This window comes from Meleagris gallopavo, chromosome Z, assembly GCF_905368555.1.
Source record: "Meleagris gallopavo chromosome Z, MGAL_WU_HG_1.1, whole genome shotgun sequence".
Classification (NCBI taxonomy): Eukaryota; Metazoa; Chordata; class Aves; order Galliformes; family Phasianidae; genus Meleagris; species Meleagris gallopavo.
In genome coordinates, this window is record NC_139435.1 from 810,985 (window position 1) to 835,752 (window position 24,768).

The 24,768-nt window shown below is 46.6% G+C and overlaps 1 protein-coding gene across 3 annotated transcripts in view; it reads left to right on the forward strand.

Annotated features, from left to right (window-relative positions):
- NEDD4L (NEDD4 like E3 ubiquitin protein ligase) overlaps window positions 1-24,768 on the forward strand; it is a 136,764-nt gene that overhangs the window by 19,601 nt on the left and 92,395 nt on the right. For all 3 annotated transcript variants that reach the window (XM_085214190.1, XM_085214192.1, XM_085214191.1), the window contains exon 2: window positions 12,466-12,539. In XM_085214190.1, coding sequence (XP_085070316.1) covers window positions 12,466-12,539 — 74 coding nt within the window. The remainder of the gene's footprint in view (window positions 1-12,465; window positions 12,540-24,768) is intronic.

Genomic DNA, 24,768 nt, shown 5'->3' on the forward strand with positions numbered 1-24,768 from the left:
TGGTCCCGGCCTGCTGCGTTGAGTGCTCTTTGGAGACACCCTGTATTTCTATCCCTATAGGCTCTGGTGCCAAGAAGTGCTTTTTTATAATGGCCTGAGGAAAAAGCTGATGGCTAAAGCCTTGGGAGGAGCACTGGGCTGCAGGGAAGATGATCAAGCAGAGCTGTGAGGGGCCAGCTTTGCTCCCTGCCACATGCAGGCAGTTGCTGGGAGAGGGCTGCATCTCACGGGCGGTGACTTTGGCCTGTGCTCCTCTCAGCCACGGTGCTGAGAGCACCTTGGCAGCAGCAAAGCAAAACCAGGATACCAGAGCATTGTGCACTTACGGTGGGAGTGCATCCCTCCGAGCCGATGGTGGTGCACATCGGCTCAGCTTAAGGGCTGGTTTCCCCACACCTCAAAACCCTCAGGGAGCAGCACATGCAGCCACACGTGCCTTAAGAACACGCGGCAGTACTGCTGCAGGATACAACCGGGTGCCTGAAACGGGACCCACAACAGTGGCTCGACAGTGGAGAGGCCAAGGGCCGGGCTGCTGGGCTGGCTGGCAGCAGCAACGTGGATGCGTTGGAAGGAGTTCCTTCACCGGGGAAGACTGGAAACTCTCACAGTGACGTTAATTATTAACTTCAGCTGAGAGCTGAAGGATCTAATTTCGTTTCTTGTTGGGTAATAGGGTGATTCATGCAGGGAAACAAACTGTGGTGGAAAATGGAATCTTTCTCTGAGAATCAGCATTCCTGCTTTGTGCTTAAAGTGAAGCCTACTTCGTTTGAGCTGTGACAGCTCTCTGAAAAGCAGCAGCTGATGGTGAGGTGACAGGAGCAGTAGGTCCAGCCTGGGTGTCCCCACGTTGAGCTCTCCCCCATCAGTGCACACAGCCCCGTCCCACTGTCAGGCTGCTCCAAAAGTGATGCCTCAGATGTTATTCTGTGGATGCAGATCTGGGTGAGCACACTGTTCATCACTGGTGAAAATGTGCAGCTAGTGGTGGTGACTGTGCAGAAGAACAGTGTGCTGTAGCTGAAACTTTGCTTTATCAAATAGTGTTGCTGTGCTCTTGTAGCTATTGTAGTTTCTATGAAAACAAATAGGAGGCATTACTTCTTGCGCAACCTAGGGATGCTTTAAGTAGGCTGCTCCTGCTTTGCAAATGAGATGCAAATGAAGGAGGTTGCATCAGACAGTTGTTTAGCTTTTGAAGTGAAATTTTGGTGTGTTTGTTTAAAAAGACAAAAACAAACAGCAAAGAGGTGTGAACCATTGGGGTCCACCCCAATGCAATACTTTGCAATGTGGGTTTTTCAGTGTTCCCCCCCAAAAACATTCCTGCCATTTTAAGATCTTTTAGATGGAATGCTTTCTTAAGGAACGGTATTTAGAACCACTCCAGCGGATGCAGCCCATAATGAACAAAAAAACATTTGTGTGCATTATACTGAGACTGGATGAGCAGGACCTTAAAGCCTGGTGTCATTACATAAAATCCACTGCATTTGGGGCAAGCCATGGTCAACATGAAGTGCAGAACATTTTTTTTTTTCCATCAGTATGCTGTTAAAAACCACAACAAACTTACTTGTTGTTTCTAGTGTTCAGGTATTGATGCAGAGACTGAGTGAGAGCTGGATAATGTAGCTCTCAAGTGAAGGGCAGGAGAACTGTTTAACGTTTAAACAGCGTGGATTCAGGCTGTGCTTGTTGGGAGGCACGCAGGATTGCTTATTTGCTGACCTTCATATTCAGGAAAGGTTGTCTTCTCTGTTCTTTGAAGGTCCCAAATGCACATGATCATTACTTTTGCCACAAGGCTGACTTATTCAAGGAGCAGAAGGTGTATGCAGCTTCCAGAGGAGCACGGCTTTCAGGCCTTCAGAGCTTTTGGAAAATCTTAAAAATAAAATGAGATGCATTGTGGAATCATGTTACAGTGCTGTTGTTTCAATAGAAAGGAAGGTGGGAATGAGTAAAATGGAAGATTTTTTTGATGTGCTTGGGGACTGCAGTCATAGGGCACCAAAGGAATGGGTGAAGCTTTATGAGAAGCATGAACCCAACTGCCAGAGAAGTTCTAGAACCTCAGCCCTTATTTCATCTCTTTTACTGTCACAGTTGATCAGGCTTGCTGTGAACAAAGCTTCAAACAAAGTCTTTTTGTAGTAAATGAATGCACTGAGCGCTGAAATTGTAGAATGAAGTTTAGTGCCAGCAAAGTTCACTCATCTTTCCGAAATGGCTTTTGGGTAGCTCTGAGGATTTGGGAGTACTGTGCATTGCTTTATAACGTCCCTGCTTGTCCTTGCACAAACTGTGATGAATCAGATTACATCGCATTACCTACAACTGAATTTACCACATTGTTAGTTGAGCACTAATTGCCTATGGCACTGTTCTCTCTGTACTTAGCATCGCTGCGGTGGGATGCTTGTGCATGAATTGCAGCAAATGTCACAACCCAGTGTTAGTGCTTTATAATTGGAGGGCAGAATTATTAACATTGCAATTGCATTTGATTTTTGGTTTGAGCAGAAGGAAAAAAAATCAAATGTGGTGGTTTGTTTTTTTTTTAAGCTTGGAGCTCTCTGTCTTTACATCTTCTTTTTTTTCTGTTTCCCCGCAAGAGCTTTTCCCCTCCTTGGTTTTAATGTCTCCATTGCTGGAGCCGAGATAAGATGCCTAGGCTGATAAAGCAGCATCGGGTCCTCAGAGCCACGGATCCCCACAGTGACTAATGCCTTCTCACAGCTCTCTTGGAAATGTGCTTGATAAAGTATTTTCAGAGATGGAAGCGCTGCGGTAAACAGCTCTCCTTTCAGGGGCAGCTGAGGTTTTGACAGCCTCACGGGTATTTTATTGCCACTTGGAGTGGCCTTTATTGTCTTTCTTTCTCGGCACAGCCTGTGCAAGCACTGCCTGGTGCTGCACTCCACGTGACGCAGCCATCGTGCTGCAGCTTCGCTTTGTGGGCACGTACAGTTAAACACATCACCAATGTTATCTGCATTAGAAATGAGCCTCCAATTACAGTTTATCAGTGGAATTACGTTTTTATTGAATGCTTGTTCTGTCATTAAACAATGCAGCAGTGATAAAGCTGCCCATTTATGGTCCATATACCTATGGTCCAGATACTCAAATTTTCATAAAACTTGCTTTAAATAATTACTTTCAGAATATTTGCATAATACAGAAGCAGTTGCAGTTGCAATTGCCAGAACTTAAATTCAAGTTTTCAGGATGTGAAATGAGCTGGGTACAGATGTGGCTTCTGCCTGGTGCTTTGTGTGGGCCCATCTCACTGCTATCTCCTATAAGGAATTTCTGTTTTCTAAGAGATCTTGCATGCGATCTGAGGAATAAATGTTAAAGCAGACATATGCAACTCACTTTTAGTTATGTGTTTAACTCCTTTCTCCTTGATTGCTGCTGTTCTGCCAAGTGCAAGTCTGCTGGGCCTTCACCCACCTGGCTCACCATAAGGGCTCTGGGGTTGGAACGGCCATCAGGTGAATCCTGCGGTTTCCATTTTGCATTACAGTTGCACGAGGGGAAAAGCTGCCCTCACATTCTGAGAGCAGTGATGAGCGAGACAAAGCAGTGCTGTGTTGCATTCTAGTAATTGTAGTAAGTGAGAATGTTCTGCCAGAGCTGCTGTACTTTTGGAGGTGTTCCTATAATATCCTTAAGAACGCAGTAGGGAATGCTTCCTGCAAGTGCTGGTGGGCTTCTTGAAGATCCTTAACTCCACGTTGCATGTGAGTGTGCTGCTCTTCTCCAGAGCCTGCCCTGTTTGCCTGTGTGACATTGGATCTGAACAGCCTTTGTAAGACAGAATTGGAAAATCACAGAATCACAGAATGGCCTGGGTTGAAAAGGACCACAACGATCATCTAGTTCCAACCCCCTGCTGTGTGCAGGTCGCCAACCAGCAGCCCAGGCTGCCCAGAGCCACATCCAGCCTGGTCTTGAATGCCTCCAGGGATGGGGCACCCACAGCCTCCTTGGGCAACCTGTTCCGGTGCCTCACCACCCTCTGTGTGAAAAACTTCCTCCTCATATCCAACCTAAACCTCCCCATCTCAGTTTAAGACCATTCCTCCTTGTCCCATCACTATGCACACTTGTAAACAGTCATTCTCCCTCCTGTTTATAGTTTCCTTTCAAATACTGGAAGGCCACAATGAGTTCTCCACAGAGCCTTCTCTTCTCCAAGGTAGGAGAAAATGAGTGCAGAGAAGCAGCAGCTCTGAAGCCATCTCGGTGCTGCTGCATGTTGGTTTCCTGTCAGTGACTGTGAGGCCTGCTGTGCAGCAATCGTACTGATATCATCATACTGTGAATGTTTGAGCTTCACAGCAGAACCCGGAGGAATTCCAGCTGGGAGGTGCTGCACGGCATGGTGCTGTTGGAACAGCCTGGTGACAGGAGCTGGCCCTCCTCAGCACCCTTCTGCTGTGTGCACATGCAGGTTGCTCTTTGTCCCTCGTGCTAGCATAGATCTCCTTGAAGTCATATGCATGTTATTGCCTACAAATAAAATCTGATTGAATGTTTTCCTGCCTGCGTCGTGCTTAGCGCAGTTGCTTCAGAGCTGCTCTGCCCTCTGCTTGATTCCTAATCACAGTTGTTTTAAGTGCCTTTCAGAACTCTTCACTTGAAAATAGGTTCAATTTTGAGCTAGTCCAGGGTTTCACCATACCAAAAAGCACTAACTAAAGAAGCTGAAAAAGAAAATCCAGTCTGAGACTGAGTTAGTAAGAAGTAAAACCCTACTCCTGCTAGAGAAGATGCTGTGAAAGCTTTCATGCATTAACATATGATATCTTGCTGCAAGTGCTTAATTGGGAATTGGAGCCATTCTTTATTACTGGGTGAAATTATTGGACATTTACTGACAGTTTGGGCTTTTGTGTTTCTCTCTGAATGGTAAGTTCTGGAGTACTGCTCTCTTCTGTGTGCTCGAAGGTAATAGATCTGTCCAGACATCGACCAACAGATAATGAATATCTGAAGGTAACACGACTGGCCTCCTTTCACTCTCTGTGATTGGCAAAGCTTTTATGAGTGTCAGGCAGTATAATGTGATCATCCCACTTGTAATAGCACTGCTGTTTTGTTTTATATTAGTTTGTGCTTGAAGAGCTGCTTTTGCATGCCGGAAAGTTAGATATTTGTTAAATAAAAGCTTCAAGTTTTTAAAATCAGCTGAATTTCTTTATCTCCCAACAGAAAATACCACAAAAAATGGTGCTTTCTGTGCCAGGCTTTGCTATTACAAGTTTTTGGGAGGTTCCTCTTGGTGTAGTTGGGACAATCAGAGCCAGTGCTTGGTGTGGAGGAGTGAGTGGTGGAACTGCAGGTCTGTGCCTAGCTGGGGACCGGGGATCTGAGTGCCTCTGTGGCAATTAAAAAGCACAGGGTGACAGCAGATGGAGATTTTTTTACTTTGCTGGTACTGCTGGGTCTAAGAGACATCAGTACAGCATGCATGGCTCTGCTGGAGCCTGGTGAGTTACTGTGTGCAGAAAGCAGTGCTGCTGCTGGAATCGTTCCTCAGTGAGTGGCATAAATAGGTCTGAGTGTAGGGTAAGAGAGCAGGGCAAGTGCTGCAGCACAGCTCAGCCATTGCAGCACAGCTCGGCCATTCCTGACAGCAATTCTGCGTCCATTTGGGCACTGCTGCAGATGCCAGCTGACCTGGTTCAGCACGCTGGCTGAAATTGCTCAAGCATACTGGCTGTGAAGAGTAAAAATATCAACTGCTTTTTGTAAAAATAGAACACAGTTCACCTGGAGCTCGCCTTGCTTTTTTAGTTTTCTTTTTGATGTGCTAAAAATACCCTGTAAACAGGTTCTGGTGAGCTCAGTACTCTATCCCGAGCTCTTCTCTGCAGGGTTGGGCTGGGAGGTGGGGGTCTGAGCCCCCCTCTGCAGCACTGGGCTGGGATGGCTGGCCAGGAAAAACATGAACACTTCGCCTCCAAGTGCTGAGGCCTCAGAGTAGGCAGCGTTATTGCAAAACATCAGATAGGTTGTGTTGTGTAAGCTGTGGGTTCCCACGCTCCATTGTTCCTGCAGTGCTCGCTGCTATTTGTTTCATCCCTGCTGCTTCTGGGACACATCCATGCCGTGTTGAGCAAAACCTGGCCCGGTGTCATTGTAGTGGCATGGGACAACCAGAGCCCTTTCAGTGTAGGTCCATAAAGTTGTGGTTACCCTGTGATGCTGTGCAGCCATTCCCTGACTCTAAATGCCCCTTGGCTCCCAGCTTCTTTCCTCACCGTGCTTCCAGTGCTCATCTCTGCAGTTCTGAGATCAGTGTTAGACAAAATGTGTCAATCTGCTTTGAAATAAGTTTCTCCGTGCCATGCATGTGAAGAATTCTGCAAGGAAAGTACGCAGCTCAGAGCAGGAGGAGCTGCTCTGTGCTGAGTTGCTGAACAAAGCTTTGGCTTGTGCTGGAACCAGCAAACTGTAACCCAGACCTGCTGCACTGCGCCCACACTGGCTCTGCTGCCCTGAGCTGAGCAGAGTGGAGGTGCGGCCGTGCCCTGCACCTGTGCTCGCTGCAGCAGTGGGATCTGAGCAGGGGCTGCTGGCCGAGCTGCCCACACAGACCCCTGCATTGGTGAGACCGCACAGGAATCACAGTGAGGTTCATGATGTGCTGTTGACACCGTCCCCAGCAAATCGCTCCATGGTGTCCCTGCAGGACCTGGACTGTGGTAAGAGCCACAGAATTGGAAATCCTTCCAAGGTTGTGTGGTCCGGCTCCGCGGCTTTGCACCCTTGTTGTTCTGCATGCCTCTATCATAGACACAGCTTCATCCCACACTCTTCTTGCCCAGCTCTCGTGTGGGCTGCTGCCATCCACCCGCAAAGGAGAGAATGTGGCTCTTCTGTGGGCTGATCTGCCTGCCACGCATCCTTGTGCTGACAGACTTAGGGGTGCTCTAACGTCATCAGTCTTGCTCTTTATGGAAAATACTTGTGTTGTTTAAGCAGGTGAGCATTGTTGTGTTTTGCTTTGAAACTGCAGACTGCCACTGACTTTGTGCTGTAGCACAGGATTAAGGAGCGCTCTGCTCGGGTGCTACTGCAGTTCTGCTGCGCCCAGCACACCATGCTCCAGGTGAATTTTCTCACTCGAGGTGATAGCAGGCTGGGAGTTCAGCCTGCAGTGGCAGGGAGCTCTCTGGTGCTGGCTCCACTCCTTCTGCTCAGTGGAAATTTACTTCACTGCCTCCTATCTCTGCTCGAAATCAAAATTGCCTCTTCTGTGGAGGGGAAGAAAACAACCAGCATTTCACGTTACATGTTCCCCAGGTGAAGCACTAGATTGCTGTCCTTTCACCTCGTTGCCTCGGTGATGGAAATTTATGGCCTCCACCGGTGCAGCTTCCGTGTCCTGATCGGTGCTGCGGGGCCGTGGTGCAGCACTGAGCTGCAGGCTGGGCCTGAGGTCGCTGGCACCACCAGCACCTCCGGTAAGTGCCAGTGGGTGCGCAGGGCTGGATGGGCACCTGCCCCGCTCCAGGGCCTCGGGTATGGGCAGTGGGGTTGCCTGGGGCTGGGTCTGCAGAGTGAGCAGCAGTGGCATCCCGGAGAGCTGGATGTGTTGCTGCTGAGGGCGCTGGTTGGGGTTTGGTCAATGTTTCGTAGGTGGGTTGGTCAGCGTTTCAGTGGTGGTTTGGAAGAGCGTACCAAGTGCTCCATCCAGTGCGCCAGTTCTCCTCTCCACTCCGTGGGACATTGCTCCAGTCCTGGTTTGCATTGATCCAGACTTGTGGTGCATTCTACACTTGTCTGTCCATTTTTTGTACCTGTATCAATGATGTCAGCACCACTCTTTTAATGCACGTTATAAACGTGTCATGGGATTTTCTGTCCCATGGGAAGCTGACTTCTAGTTTTTCATCTTCTGTCAGGCTGGATTACTGACTGTCTGTGTTCAAGAATCTGTCTTTTGAGCAGCCCTGGGTGACATGGCCATCGTGCCGTGCTGTGTGTGCACCAGGTCATCCTTCCTTGCTGCATGGGACAGAGCTGCACCTGGAGGGGGGGAACATGTAGGGCATGGTGTGGTGCCCCTGGTGCCAGCATCCTGAGGATTGGAGGGCTGCTTAGTTATTTATGTGAATGCTTTCATAGGTCTTACAAATGGCTTTGCTTTTCAGGGTGCCTGGAGGGAGAAAATATGGCGTTCATTTAAATGCAGATTTTAAAATGCGAATCTTATGTATAAATACACGTACGTAAGCATATGTACGGACTCTCACAGGTCTGTAACGCACCTTTTTGCTATATTCCCTCACCCTGTTCCCCAGGTGCTCGGGGTCTGCTTGCTGTTGTTGCTGCTTTGCTGCACACTTGGCTCTGGGCTCCGCTGCACTGAGTCCGATATTGGTTCCCCCCGCCCAGCTGCCATCTCCAAAACAGCAGCCTGAGCTGCAGGTGGCAGAATGTTGCCCCTGTAGACCTTTCCCACAACATAGGAGGAAAGTATGTAACCTCTGACATCTTCAGGGAGGCAGGAACAAGTAAACTGTGTGTTAATCATTGGACAAAGGAGAAGTCAGTGTGAATGGGTCTAGCAGGAGAACTCAACATAATGCCTTAGCGTATTTTGCTGCCAGTAAATAGTACTGTACTACTAGATTGATATCGGTGATGTTCAGTCAGGAGGTCTTTCTGCTCCATGGCATACCACTGCATGCGGGACCCAAAGCTGCTTATCTGCAGAGGACTCCTGTGGTTACAGTATTCTCTTGTGGCATAGCGTCTCTTTCACTTTTAAGATAAGCACTGGCCAATTAAACAAGCTTTTATAGGTTCAGCAGAAAAAAATGTCTTCCTTCGGTCAAGCTTCCAGAATTTTGAGTGTACAGGGGCGAGTTTTGATGATTTTATGTAGAAAATCACGTCGTTTTCCTTAGTTTTTCGAACTCAACGCTTTCTGGTATAGATGCTTTCAGAGTAGTATGTAATGTTGTGTAACAAACTGCTGACCTTCCCCACATCATCCCCGAGTTCCTGCGCTTTTCATGCCTTCTCCATCTGTCTGCTTACGCTGAAGGCTGCCGATGCTCTTCGTACAGAAGTTCTTCTGAAGGCTGATTGTTCTCAGCAGACTGAGGTTTATGAGCAGGATCAATATGTTTTATTACACCATTTCATTGGGATATATTTTGTTACACTGATTGCAGTTGTAATTGGAAAAAATAGACAAGCTTTTAGACATAGATCCCTCTTTTCAGGTCAGCTCTGTTTACCCACTCTGAATGGTCTTGTTCATTTACTCAGTTTGAAACCAGGTCCTGAACTGTGTGTTCCACCACATATCCACCACCCTCACTGCATCTACGCTCTCATGCGTATGATCCAATGAGTGATAGCTCCCCAGAGGCATTTCTTCTCCTTATCCCCACAAATGTGTTCCCTTGTCCTTTTCTTTGCTGGGTACTTCAGGTTGGAAGGTGGTGACCTCAAGTTGCATCAGGGAAGGTTCAGGTTGTGTATTAGGAGCAACTTCTTCTCCGAAAGAGCAGTGATGCAGTGGCACAGCTGCCCAGGGAAGTGGAGGAGTCCCTGACCCTGGAGGTGTTCCAGAACTGTGGAGATGTGGCATCTAGGGACGTGGTCAGTGGGCACAGGGAGGATGTTCTAGGGTTAGACTTTGGGATCATAGAGGTCTCCTCAAACCTTAATGATTCTATAGTGCTGTGTAGGGATATAGTCAGTGGGCATGGTGGGATGGGTTGGAGTTGGGCTTGGGGATCTTGGGGTCTTTTCCAGCCTTAATTAATACTCTGTGATTCTCCCTGCACATCAGACACAGACCAGCCCTCACAGGACACATCAGGCTGGGTACCCATGTGCCTATACATGAGCACTTTGAGCTGTTTAAGTATTATTTAATCTGCAGACCAAATTCAGATGACATATAACTCAGCTGAGACATTTTCTGTGCTCCTACGTGACAACTTCCCTGGAAATCTAGATGTTTGGATTAAAGTTAAAAGGCAGGTCAGCATTTTCTGAGTTGGCTGAATATTGTCAGGTGATGTAGGTGATCAGAGGCACTGCTTGTGGGCTGCACTGGTTCCACACACTGACCTCACTGCAGAAATACCTGGGTGGGAATGGAGTGAACTGCAGGGAGAGCAGTGTGTCTCGACACCTCCTGCTGAAATCACTGTGTGTGTAAACAGTGCTCACCCAGCAGCAGTGAGCCCAGGTGCTCCTTAGCTGAAGATTAGCCCCGACTCCCTGCAGAGAAGGGAGCAGTGTCTTTGGGGTTTGCATCCTGCACCTTCTGTCTCAGAGATTTCTGGTGTTCAGTGATGATGTCCTGCAGTCCCCTGGGTGTTCAGGAAAGCAAACCAAAAGAGAAAATCTATTTTTCTTGTACAGCCTTTCGAAAGAGGGTGAGCAGAAACCTGTGTCAGGTGTAATCTGTTCCAGGTCTCCCACTGTGCCTAATCAAGCAATCCTATATCTAATTGTTATGGGCAGGCACTATTGCTGTGAATGTTTAACTCCTTCCTCTATCAAGGCACAGCACGCTGGGGATGAGAGAAGAAAAAGGGGCATAAGAAGAAAATGTTCTCTGCCTTTCACATGCCTCGCTCATTGCACACAGTAGAAGTGGGGTTGATGAAGGTACCTTGCTGAGTGAGGGTAGTAGATGTAGGTAGATGAGGCTTTGTTACTAATGGAGATGTTTCTAATATAATTAAAGTGCTGTGTTTATTTCATGCTTCTGGAAATCTGAACGCTTACTTGCCAAAACATTTTTCCTGCTTAGTAAAATGCAGGGTTACAGATTGAGAGCACATATGCAGAGAGGGAATGGAATTTCTTTTAAAGGATGAAGTGGGACTGAAAGTACAGTTTTGAGAATGTGTTTGGATTGCCTGGAGGAGCTTCTGCTGTGTCTCGTGGACCTGCAGCAGAGATCCTGCCGCGTTTGGCCTTCCTCCTGATGGTTCTCTTTCCATACAGGTGATGCACTGAGGTGGTGTCAGTGCAGAAATGAGATGTGCTGCAGTAAAGCTGATGACATGGAGGAAGTGTGAGGAGCATTTGTGGTGTAGCTGCTGTTAGAAACACTTCTGTTGGTCCTTCTTCATTTACTGTCACAGCTTTTTATCCTTAGTTTCTCCACGAGTTCAGAACTGTGTGGTTCTGATGGCTTTTCTAACTTTCCTCCTCTTAACAAAGGAATGCTCAGTTTGCAAGTCCATTGCCTTTTGTCTATTAAAAGTGAAGGTCTGATGTGTCCTGTAATCCAAACATAATGACTGACATTAACAGACTGAAGGAAAAAATAGTTAAAACCTTAAAAAGTACAATCAATTCAATACGCACTACAGTAACTCCACTGACACGCTACCTTGTTTTCCTGCCTGGTGGAATGCTGGGGTGCTTTGGCGTGCTCCGACCCTCTGATGATCTCTGCTATCTCATCAGGGCCCGCAGGCTCACAGCTGCTGTTGGCTCTCCAAGGCAAACAGGGCAGGTGTAGCGTGGCCATGCCAGGAGGAACCTGTGGGGGAGCATTATTGTTTCCCAAATGGCCTTCAAGGAGTCTCAAATTACTGTAATTGAATCCCACGTCTCTCAGTTCTGGAGCGCTTATCAGGAGAAAAAAGCAAAACTGATAGGGGTGACTGCAGAACCTGTTTCTATAGAACCTCTCCCAGGTTGAATTTCGGTGGCCTCCGGGTAACAAAAATAAACAGGTCGAACAGAGAGAAAGAAAATACTGTTGATGCCGATGCTCCTCAGGAGCTGAGCATCACGAGGGCACAAACCAAAGCCATGCCCACTGGGACATGCTCTGTCCTAGAAATACATCCTGGTGGCAATGCAGTGGGCAACGTGCCTCTGCTGAATCCACCACCTGCTGCTGAAACCGGTTTTTGGACACTGTTACTGAGCAGGTGGGACAGGTCTAAACCATCGCGTGCTGAGGACTTGTATGTTTTTTTAGGCCCTAGACATCTCTTCCTGCGAGGATTATTCGCATTGTTGGACAAAAAGCTTACAGATATTTTCCCTTGTGTCTGAAGAGACAGACCGAGAGTCTGAGCAGAATGAATGAACATGGAGAATTGATCTCTTCAGATTTGGAATAGGGATCAGTTAGGGTTTGAAGTAGAAGATGCTTCGATAAGCAATGATTTTGTTGGGTTTTGAAATTGTTGTATTGTTATTACTGTTAAGTTATTACTGGTATCTGCTATTATTTTCTTAACTCCTGGTGCAACTGGAAGCTCTTCGTGTTTGCTATTCTTGGGCAGATACAGTGTGTTTCTCTCTCTGGGAGGGCTTTCTCCACCTAACAAAGATTTCTGCTATCTGAAGGCTTGAGTTCATTCACAGGGTAACCTGCTGCGAATGGGTGATCTTCACAGTCATTGACAGGATAAGTATTAAACCTTCTTTCTCTTTTATTACCAGGAGGAGTCTCGTATCCTCAGGGTGAAAGTGGTGTCTGGCATTGATCTGGCGAAAAAAGACATCTTCGGAGCCAGGTGAGTGTTCTGCATCGAGCATCTCATGATTTTGCACAGAACGAACTTAGCAGAGCAAGGAAACTTATTATCTAACTGTTAATAAATAGGATGAGAGCTCCTCTTACTTGCTCACACCTGGCGCAAGTTAAGCAGTGTGTGCTGGCAGGACGGCTGTTAGTCACAGTGGGTTGCAGTTAGCAGTGGGTAACCACTTACAGCCCCTTCTGCCCCTGGAAGCTGCTATCTCAGTTCCTTGGTTGTGTAAGCATTCACACTTCAGCAGTGTTTGCAGCATTTATGTTACTCTAAGCTGCCTGCTCCCATAATGCACAAAAGGCTGAAGGCCAGCAGCTCCCTCTGTCTGAATGGGAGAAAGCTCTGCTTTCCCCACTGATTTGCAGGACTCTGGTGCCAGGTGACTGCACAGACTTTGAGTTTTCTTGGACCCTTAGACGTGTCCAGGTGCTGCTGCTGCAGTTCTTAAGGATGGTACCTCTGAAAGGAGTGAGGCAATGAGAGCGTTTCCTCCTGGCCAGCCTACACTGCCCTACGTGCTGATGTGGGAGAGAATGCACAGGGATCTCTGCAGACCGGGAGCTTTTCTGTTAGGTAGTGGTGAGTCTGGGCTTTATTTCCAGTTGTCTTAAATCGTCCTGATCTCTGGACTTGGCACTTAAGGGCCAGGATTTTTTGCTGTGCATAAGGCAGTCTTCCTATGATAGCTTCTTGTTTGTCTGTACGCTAAAATATGGAGCAAACTGACTGGAGACTTTAGCCAAAATAACAGTTGTCAAACAAGAAGACTGAGTTTTCAGTCTACCCTTTAAAGATGCAGATATGGTCACTTTGTGTTTTCAAGTCTTCTGTTTTGAAATTATTAGTCATAGGTTTTAGGAATAGGTTTTCTCCCAGTCTGGGCTTGTTGTGCAAATAAAGATTTCAAAAGTTGAATCATTGAGTGACTGAGAGAGGCTGTTTCTGAAGCCAGAAGTAGCCAGAAAACATTGTATTTTTTTTTCTGGAGGTTAATTGAGGTTTTTGGCATTCTTGGTGTCTCACGCTCGACTGTGAGGGAGCTCATTACTGCAGAAACTACAATCTATTGACAGACATTTTTAATCACTTTAAAACCAGTGGTATCCAATTTAGCCTTTACTGAAATTACCTCTAATTTCTGAATGTATACACAAGCAAATAAAAGTTAAATCACCTTTAATTTTTTTGGTGAAATTTACAACAGCTACCTTGGTGTGCAGAACACGCTAAGACAAAACTTTGTATTCTTTTATTTTAATTTTTTTCTCCTAAATGTGCTGTTTTACGTTCTGAGCGCAAGCAAAATGCTGGCACACGTGTAGCTGTCCTTAGAGTATGTGTTTGCAGAGCAGACCCAAAGCCCTTCTGTTAGCAGTGTGCTGGGTCACACTGCAGAAGGAATGCTGTTAGCAGTGTGCTGGGTTGACCTACACATACTAACACAGATTTTTTATTAACTTGATATATTTAATTGGCTGGAACTTTTCTGAATTGTTTACAGAGCTTTAAATTTCATTGCTTCTTTGGAAGAAAGCAAAGCCATGGCTGGAATAATCAACTCATTAAAGGGAACTTTACACAAGCACTGAAGTGTGGTGGCAAACCAACAGAAGTGATCTGAGAGAAGTGGGAATCTTTTCAGTGGGCATAGGATTCACTGAAGGACACGCTGGAAACTTCCCTGCTGAATCCCTGGCACTGTGTCATCTCCCCCAAGAACTTTTGTGAACAGGAGGGGAGTCAACTCTTTGAAAGGGGAGATAATAGCAGAAAATGGTTTGAAGTTGAGGAAGGGAAGATTGAGGTTGGATGTCAGGGGGAAGTTCTTTACTCAGAGAGTGGTGAGGTGCTGGAACAGCTGCCCAGAGAGGCTGTGGATGCCCCGTCCATCCCTGGAGGTGTTCAAGGCCAGGTTGGATGGGGCCATGGGCAGCCTGGGCTGGTATTGAATGTGGAGGTTGGTGGCCCTGCATGTGGCAGGGGATTGGAGATTCGTGATCCTTGAGGTCCCTTCCAACCCGGGCCATTGTGTGATTCTATGATATTTAGGGTGTCGTGTTCAAGAGAAATAAGATTTGCACAGGTATTGATAGACAGGGAAAAAACAAATCTTTCAAAATGCAAAACCTTAAAAATGTGTGAAATTCATGCCGAGTTCTGTTGGTGGGGGCCTTGGTCTCAAGCTAGCAGGACTTCCACAAAACTGAGAGTTAAAAACAGAAGCTGGGAACGTTTCTCACTTTAAGCAGTAGAGGTGAAACAAACAGCATCGTGGCTATAAACACAGTGAAATGTTTGTATTGCTACGCTGGCGGGCTTTCAATACACTTTCCTATTCGGCTGAAGTTTCCATTTGATTTTTCTGTTTGCTTTAATAGCCTTGCTTACCTTGCAGAGATATTAAAGTTTCATGCTGATTGCATCTTTAGTGTGAGCTTCAACGTCGTTCCAACACCAGTGCCAGGAGCATGTAGTGCAGGACTAGCCCCATGCAGGACTGGGAGGAAGTGAGGACAGCATGGTTAACTGCTGTTGAGGGGGGAGCAGCAGATACGCAGTGTCTGAACTGAATAAAAGGGTGCAGGAAGCTCATAGGCACACTGCACCAAATGGTTCTTCCCTGTGTAGGAGTGTGTTCAAGACCCCTAAGAAATAACCATAGCCATAAGTCTCTCTCCACGTGCTTCCTTTGTGCAGATGTTAACGCCTGTATGCTGTTGTTTCCAATAAATAATTCTTAGGAGCAACTAACATCAGCTTGAAGGAGCGTGGTGTGGCATTCAGCATGCAGCCATGAGTCTCTGAGGTGGAAGAGATTATAACCTGATGTGGTGAGCATGATGTGCTGGCTGCTGGTTCGCTGGGACTGCCGTTAGTGGGCTCAGACAGGACGATGTAAGAGAGGGATGTGGTGAGGGTGAATGGGCCTTGCGTTGGGAAAGGCAAAACCCGAGAGGATGAAGGAGAATGCCCAGCAGTGCATCCAGCTGCAGACTGAGACAAGGCTAATTTATGAGCTGTGCAGTCACTGTTGTCTCAAAGGGAAGTTGTCAGTGCTGCAGGACACAGCGGTGCAGCAGGCTGAGGCCTTCAACTTGCGTGTGTGCTGTGGTTGTGGTGTACCCCGATAATAACATGAGGACTTCTGTGTGTTCTGTCTGTGGGCACATCCTGGGTTATGGGTAGGCATGGCTTTGGGTTTTTTGGTCTCTTTTCACCTATGATAGTAAGCTTTAAGAACAAATTCCTGTTCTTTGCAGCGTTCTTTTTGGGACAGAGGGCTAAATGACTGTACCAAATGATACACTAACCCAAATATCACTCGAAGACCTTTTTGGACAGCACAGTACAGCCCAGCAGGCAGTGAGCCCTCAACGGCTGTGTTGTACAGCACTGAGCTCTGGGGCAGGATGGCAAGGTACCACCCAGCTACAAAGATGAGTTCCAGGCCATGCACTGTGTGCTGTGTTCTGATGAGCCCCCCCTACCTTTCCAGCTTCCCTTCCATGTGATATTGTGTGGTATGGAATATCTCTTTGGCCAGTCTAGATAAGCTGTTTTGCTACTGTCCCTTTGTGCCCCCCAGGCTTCTCACTGGCAGGACAATAGGAGAAACTGAGAAGATTGAAACAGCCTTGGCTCCACGCAGCACTGCTCAACCACAGCTAGAATATTGGTGTGTTATCAACAGTGTTTTTCTTTTAGAACACAGCATCAAACCAGACACTATGAAGAAAAACAGCTCTGTCCCAGCTGAAACCAAAGCAAGCTGCCTTTCCTTACAGTTGTTAATCAGCTGTACCATTAGAGAACAGCAGCTGCAGCCTCGTGGGGTGCAAAGGCCATTTCTTGCCTGATTAAATCCAAAGGAAGATTTACAGTGTAGAGCACTGATGAAAACAATTGCCTTCTTCTGAAGGCAGCAACAATAAAGGACCAGGTAGTTCTGGTTTTTCTTCTTTGAGGCTCTTTCTTGGCTTATGAAATCATTTTCATAGTAAATAATGGTTTACGAGTGTTCAGAAATTGATGGAACGAACTCACAGTTCATTCAGGATGTACTGCTGGACACAGCTATGAGTTCCCCAAGGTGAGGGTTTGGTGTGGTGAGCTCCCTCTCAGCTGGGGTTGCTCCGAGAGCAGTGGTGGTTGGTGAGGATGGAGGTGGTTTGGTATACAACTTGCCTTGTGTTCTGCCCTGCAACACTGCCAGACGTGGCCATCACAGTGTGTCAAGGACTGTAGCAATTGTACACTGACTTTTTGAGGATTTAGTGTGTCCTGCGTGCTTAACTCAGAACAATACTGCATTGCATTGTTCTTTGGTGCACTGGCACGAATATTTACCACCTGGCATGTACAATATAAACATTATTTTAAATTTATTTCCTCTTAATTCCCTCTCTAAACTTCTCAAGCATTCTTAATTCAGCTAGTATTTGTATTCTTGTGCAATCAAGTAATACAAATTATAACGTAATTAATCTTAATTGTGGAACATACCAAATAAATTATTGTTTTCTTTTTACTTGCACTCTACAAGGATGCCACGAATGCCATCATGACCGAGGCTGCTCTCTGTGAGTCGCTGCACATAAATGCAGTTAGAGCATGGACACTTTGTGCAGAATAAAAGAGCATTTCCTTTCCTGAATCCTGTATGTGCTCCCATACTGCTGAAGTCAGGGTGGAAGCTCTTGTCTGATGACTCGGACTCATTTGCTGAGCAGCCTGCTGCAGTAGATTTTGTTTCCAGAAGGTACTTCCAGTGTGGGCTGAGGTTTTGATTCGTTTTGTCCCAAAATTGTGGGAAAGGAATGCCATGAATTATGGGCAGCGAGGTGGTCCTTTTCTGCTCATAGCATAAGTTTATGGATTCTGAGAACACCCAGAGGGCAGCTCCTGGTGCTGCTGTGCTGAGTGAATAGTTTTGTATCGACTGATGGAACAGATCTGCCATAACCTGCAATCAGCAGTGCTCTGTCTTTCACTCGTAATTTTTTTTTTACCCTTCTGCAGTATATCTTTAAACCACACTGGAAAAAGAGATGAATTACTCTATCACTACGTACTGTGTATCTTCAGTAACTTTTTAAGACTAGAATTCATCCACTCCAAAATAAATAAAAAAATGCAGCGCTGGATTTGCTGCTGGGTTATTCAGCACAGTCCTGGCACGCTTTGTAAAAGCAGTTTCTGCATGCACACACAAATGCTTTCACAAGTAATAAAGTGAAAGCGTGTGAATAAATGAGAAGAAAATGTCTTCTCATGATTATTGGTTGTGTGCAATAGGGCACTGGCAGATCACGCTAATAGCTTTGGGAAGCAACAGAGTTGTTTAAAAGGGTCTATTTGAATTAATTAGTTGCTGGTGCCTTCTAAGTCATGAGGTGAGTGAGAAATGGAGCTGTCTGGAAGTGGAGAAAGGTGAAGTGCTTCTCTGATAAAATGCAGAGTGCTGTTGACTAGCAGGAAGCTGCGCTTCCAGCAGCACTGCAGCAGCTCGTTGTGGATCCCTCTGTGCTTTGTACCTGCACAGCCCTACATGCACTTCTCTTTCTTTCCTTAATGCATTTATCTTTCCTTTCTCTAGTTGGGGGGAAAAAAGGTACAGATAACCACTTTTCTGCTTGTTTAATGCACTGAGAACTGCGTTTTTCAAAAGTACAAATCTTCCCCTGGAGTTTAGTGCAGTGCCACTGATAAGTGGCACAGGCCAGCTGTAGGCCTGCCCTCCTTTCCTATCTGCTGTGTCTCAAGGCAGTGATGTCACTCAGCTGTGTCAGTGCTGGGTCGGTCAGGCTTCAGGCTTCAGGTGGCTCTTTAAACCACACTGTGTGCTCTTGCTGGGAGGAAGGCTGCTTGAAACCAGGCTGAATTCTTCGGTTCATGCGTCTTCTGTTACTGCAGATTGACGGTGGAAGCAGAGCCCACACCTGTGATTGTGCCCTGAACATGACAAAGAGAGCAGATTTTACCTTCCAGCTATTCTGTCATGCCCAGTGTCATTAATTCTAGTTCAGTTGGATGCATGCTGTTTGCTGCGTTTGCTCGTGGAAAAGCTACACCCTTGGAAGACCCAACACATATGCTCCGTTGGGTTGAATGTCAGATGGAGCCTGTTTTGTCTGTTGTTTCTCCTCTACCAGAGGAGACCGACAAATCAGCTGCAATGAGTTGCTCTCAGGAATTAACCCAAGTTTTCGTTCACTAACCTGGCTGGTGCCACCCCGGTCCTCAGCGCCCTGCCCTGCAGCGCTGCCCGGCGCTCCGTGGTGCGCCTCCTGGTGGATGCTGCGGCAAGCGGCCGAGCGGGAACCTGCCGATATCTTGTGTTTTCTCTAAAATGATGTGCTGTATAGAATAGATAGGACCCAGGCTGTTACATTTTGTAGAAGGCTTAACAAAAATGCTTTTCGATATTAACAGTTAGTCCGGGGAGACCTCATTATGGTCTTCCAGTATTTGAAAGGAAACTATAAATAGGAGGGAAAATGACTGTTTACAAGTGTGGATAGCGATAGGACAAGAGGGAATGGTTTTAAACCGAGACAGGGCAGGTTTAGGTTGGATATGAGGAGGAAGTTTTTCACACAGAGGGTGGTGATGCACTGGAACAGGTTGCCCAAGGAGGTTGTGGATGCCCCATCCCTGGAGGCATTCAAGGCCAGGCTGGATGTGGCTCTGGGCAGCCTGGTCTGCTGGTTGGAGAACCTGCACACAGCAGGGGGTTGGAACTGGATGATCTTTGAGGTCCTTTTCAACCCAGACCATTCTGTGATTCTGTGATTCAGAAATCTTGCCAATGAGAAGTCCAGAGTTGTAGAGGCAGTTATGGAGGAATGTTTCAGAAGTGCAGAAGAGCATGCGTTCCTGAGTGAAAACAGCACGTGTGCTGCTCAAGGAGTTCCAGGAGGTGGAACAAAGCTGGAGAGCTCTGCATGGCAAATCTTTCAAAGGACTGAATTCAGCCGTTTGGGCAGGTGGCAGAAAAAGACCTCCAAGATCATCTAAGTCCAACCATCAACCTATCACTATCATGTCAACATATAGCACCACAGAGGTTGGAGAGGACCACTAAGATCACCAAGTCTAACCATCAGCCCAACCCCACCATGCCCACAGGCCATGTCCCTCAGTGCCACATCTCCATGGTTCTGGAACACCTCCAGGGGTGGCATTCAGCTGGCATTCAGCCAGATGGAGGATGGGTCCTGCCCAACAGCAGTCATCATACAGGGTTTGGGAAGGGCAGCAGAGGACAGCAGCGCTCACTGCGCACAGCCCTACATGCACACCGCATTTCTCTTTCCTTTCTCTAGTTGGGAGAAAAAAAAAGTAAAGATAACCACTTTTCTGCTGGTTTAATACACTGAGAACTGCGTTTTCCAAAAGTACAAATCTTCCCCTGGAGTTTAGTGCAGTGCCACTGATAAGTGGAAGTCTTTCACCTTGCTTAGCGAGCAGTACACTCATTCTGTACCACTGTACCTCTGTGTGCAGTGCAGCTATTTATTTTTCTCACTTTCCAAGTTACAGTAGGTCACCGGGCAATTCAGATTGGTTTCACTGGCACATCTTCATGTGCTATGGTAATTCAACAAAAATAAGCATCAAATATGACTATCTGAGTGTTGCGAACTCACGTGAGTGCTCTGTCGAGCACTGGGGTGAAACTGTGCTGAGTTCCTGTTACCACTGTCTTTACTTCCCTTAATGATGAGTGATTCAGCACTGCTGAATGTTGAATCACTCTGTTAAAGAGCCGTATGGGGCAGGGAGCGGGGAAGAGTTTGTGGGCAATGCTTTCTAAATGACAGCTCGATACCAATGACAAACTGGAAGTGTTTGTAGTGCAGTGGAAATGAAGGTGATATTTACAGAGTGGAGGGAATGGAACGAAACCAGCAAAGAGCCACACCAAATCTGGACCAACTTGCTCCTTTGCATTCCAAAAGACAAAAAACTCAGAAGTTGGTTAGGGAGGCTGATGGTGAAGCACTTTGTGGTGAGGCTGTCCTGGAGGAAGGCAGCACGGTCACTAGTTACCTGAAATCAGATCTGGTCACTTTTTTTTTTCCCTAAACAAAACTGTTCAGAATTCTTATTCATTGAGGGTGTGTAGGTGGACATTCAGAGATGATGTCTGTGGAGCTGATAGTCTGAAGCTGCTGTCTGCCGTCTCTTGAAAGCAGGAAGAGCATTCCAGATGCTAAGCGAAGCTCTAATAAACTGTTAGGAAAGAGGAAAATTATTAAATTCATTGAAATATTGTAAAAAAAACAGGCTAAAATATAAAGAATTGGGCTGAGTCTTCTTTATATTCTGCCCTATGAGGTGGATTAACCCAACAGAAGGATTTGAGTTCAGTGCTTGTTTGCTATGTGCGTAGTGATTTAAATTCCACGTTTAAATCATGGAATTTAAATCACAACAAAAAGAATTTGACAAAGGATTTTGTTTCTCTTACGAAGAAAGGAGTTTGTGTCTACAATTAGAAGTCTTAAAAACTTGTAATATTTAAAATTTGGGGGGAAAGGTGTCCTCTGTCTTATGCTTGAAATATCGTGAAGTGTTGATTGCAAAACTTTTCATAGGTTCTTTCTTTGAGGGAAGATTGAGGTTGGATGTCGGGGGGAAGTTCTTTACAGAGAGAGTGGTGAGGTGCTGGAACAGCTGCCCAGAGAGGCTGTGGATGCCCCGTCCATCCCTGGAGGTGTTCAAGGCCAGCTTGGATGAGGCCCTGGGCAGCCTGGGTTGGTCTTAAAAGTGGAGGTTGGTGGCCCTGTATGTGGCAGGGGGTTGGAGATTTGTGATCCTTGAGGTCCCTTCCAACCCTGGCCATTCTGTGATTCTGTGATTCTGTGACACTATTTAGGCTCAAGTTAGAATTTGAAATACGTGATGTTTTTGAAAATTGGTGTCAAAACATGCAGCTTTATGCAGTTCTTCTGCATATCTTAGATTTCTTTTTAACAGAACTAGAGAACTTAAAAAAATATCAGCCTGTGTGAAGTATGAGCTCATTTTGAAGTGTCTGGTCCATCAATACTGATCGTTCGAGGAGCCTGTTGGTAAGGCTCACCCAGTCCCAAGTACGCCTGGCTGTGTGGGTGCAGAATGGTTCTTCTCACGCTTTGTAGTTCCAAATGTCGATCCATTCCTCATCAGATAATCAGCTGTCCCTGCTGGACGATCAGCATGCTGACATTTGTGTTTAATCGGTGAACAAGGCAGGAAGTGCACGCCGGCATTACTCATCAGTGCTACAGTTGTACCTGTTAGTGAGACAAAACCAAGAGGGATCCGACGTGCGAAGGGGAGCAGCAGTGCGTGCAGGCTCACCCTGTGGAAATGCATTTGGACAGCAAAGCAGGTTCATGCTGCGTCAGCGCTCTGCCCATCTCTGTGTGTCAGATTGAGCACGGTTAAATAACAACTGCAGGGCAACGCCGGAAGAACTGCAGCCTGGTTGGCTGCGTAGGACCCTGGGGGTCCCCGTGTGCCCCCCCTGCCCCAGCAGAGCCCCCCAGCACTGTGCTCAGCCCCACGTCCAGCAACTTCGGGGATGCTCCAGGAGAGACCCCAGCCCTGCACTTGCCAAAAAGAAATAAGGTGGAGAATAGATGTTTCCTTGTGTAAAATCTTGACTTTAAGAAACTGTAGTTCAGCCTCATCTGAGATGTGGGAGCTTTTGGACACCGAGTGCAAGCCCCGTGGGGTGCAGGGGTGTGATTCTGGGGTTGGGGCAGTGGGGCTGTGTCACACGGTGAGGCTCCTGCAGGGCTCTGCAGTGGTTGGGTCCTCATGTGGGGATGGAGTGAGGCGTGGAAGAGCACCCTGATGTGTTTTTTGGTGTGTTTTTGGTGTCGTTTTGGTAAGTGGCAGCAGAGGGCACCAGAGAATGCACCCAGCTTTTACCTCTGACCTGTACTGGGAGGGAGGTGGGCTTTCGGTCAGCAGTGTTTTCTGTCAGAAGTGTTCTGTCTACTCCTATTTATCGTGTCTGTCAGGGTGCACCGGGTGCATTCTTCAATAGCTGCTGTACTGTACTCCGATATTGCTTGAGGGTATGGGATAATGCGTTGCAAATAATTTCCCTTCTATAATTGCTCGGCACGTTAGTTTGTGGTTGGAGAAATTGCAAACACATATTCACATCTGAAATACTCCTCATCTATTGACAAAGTGAGTGCCTGTATTCAACCAGTCTGTTGGGTTTGGTTTTTTTCCAGCTGCCTGGTATCTGTTACAGCCTCACATTCACCTGAAACTGATCTTAAAGGAGAAAAGAGCATATAGACAAAATATTCTAAGGAAAGGCCTTTTTGTTCTAAAGTATTTGAGGCAGAGCTTTTGCTTTTTCTTCCTCTAGTACTCATTACATGAAATAATTAAGTGGAATAGATCTGAGTGACCGATGGCTGACCAATGTGACTGTGTCAAAAATGAGGAAGCTGCCAGAAGCGCTTTTCCTAAAGCTTCAGTGCTGCCAGTGAACTGGAGCAGCCAGGTCAGTGTGTGTGTTCAGTGCCAGCAATAACAACTTCAAAACCACAGCAGCCAATGAGCAACGCTCTTGATGCACTTAAAAGGTGATATTTTGGTCATTTTCGAGGGGATTGGCACTTGGTTTTGCCAGCAGAAGTAATGGTGTTCAGTCACAGTTTTTTGTGATACCCAGCTTTATATCCTGGGGATGTGCTGGGGTGCTAAAGGAGCAATGCTTGAGGGAAGCAAAGCACTTGAGGGAAGCAAAGAGGTTTTACTCTGCAGTATTTTTGTTGTTTGTGTAAAGTGGAAAAGCGACAGTTCTGGTGTGAACCATGTTAGAACACTCTTCATTTGCAGGGTGGCAAATTAAGTTGCTTTGCAAACAAATACGGCTATTTTAGCACTATCTACAGCAGAAATGTGTGCTGGAGGAAAGTGAACTATAGATGCAGGAACTCATTAATAACATTGGAGCTATTCAATAAAAACATTACTAATTCCAAATTTTTGAAGGCTTGTAAAAATGAACGTAAATAAACATCTTTAAGAACCTTTTAAAGTAGTTATTTTCCACTCAGTTCTGCAAGTGCCTCTAAGATGGTTGCATCTTGGAGCAGGTACAGATGCATTTGCTGTGGTGTGTGCTTCACAGAAAACACTGAGGGAGATGTATGAAAGGAAATGCGATGTCAACTCTTTACAAAGGTAGGTAATGCCAGGACAAGGGAAATGGTTTGAAGTTGAGGGAGGGAAGACTGAGGTTGGATGTCAGGGGGAAGTTCTTTACTATGAGAGTGGTGAGGTGCTGGAATAGCTGCCCAGAGAGGCTGTGGATGCCCCGTCCATCCCTGGAGGTGTTCAAGGCCAGGTTGGATGGAGTCCTGGGCAGCCTGGGCTGGTATTGAATGTGGAGGTTGGTGGCCCTGCATGTGGCAGGGGTTTGGAGATTCATGATCCTTGAGATCCCTTCCAGCCCTGGCCATTCTGCGATTCTGTGATCCTTCCCACAGATGTGTTGTCAGTAGGTGGTTGCTCCTTAGCAGTTACATGTGTCAGCTGGTAACTTTCCTCCCTAGACTCATTAAACACCTTCGTGTGAGGTGTTTTCATCTCACTTCTATTAAGCTTACTGTGGGCTCTTGGTGCACGGAAAGAGTTCTAAGAGAACAGATAAAATGCTGTAACTTCACATCTTTGCTCCGTGTCCAATAGTTACCATTTGCCAACATACCTGAGCTCCCTACAAGGATTTCTGTGCTATTTACTAGTAATTGGTGGGGATAGAGGACTTATTTTCCACTGTCAGTTCTGCACCTTAGGTTGTTCCCACCCAGAGGTGGGTGGAAGGTGTTTCCCCACAGAGCCTTCTGACGGTAACACTGATTAGTACTTCTGATTAGCAGAAGTAGCACCGAATTTCAAGTGCAGGAATTGCTACTCAGTCTGATGGGGCTATTGGCTACCGATGTACACACAAATTAAAGTTAAATTACTGCACATGCCTACTTATGAACCACTTTTTGCTGAGTGCCATTGAGTGCACAGGAAGCTGGCAGCACTGTGTCCTGCAGGGAGGTTCAGGGAGGTGATTTGTTTTTAAATGAATGTGAATAAAGCTGCTCACTAGCTCAAAGGTACGGGCATCACCTTGCTGCAGCAGGGCGGATAGGAGGACCACGTCTATGGGTACAAGGGTGCTCTCCTGCTGTTTCTT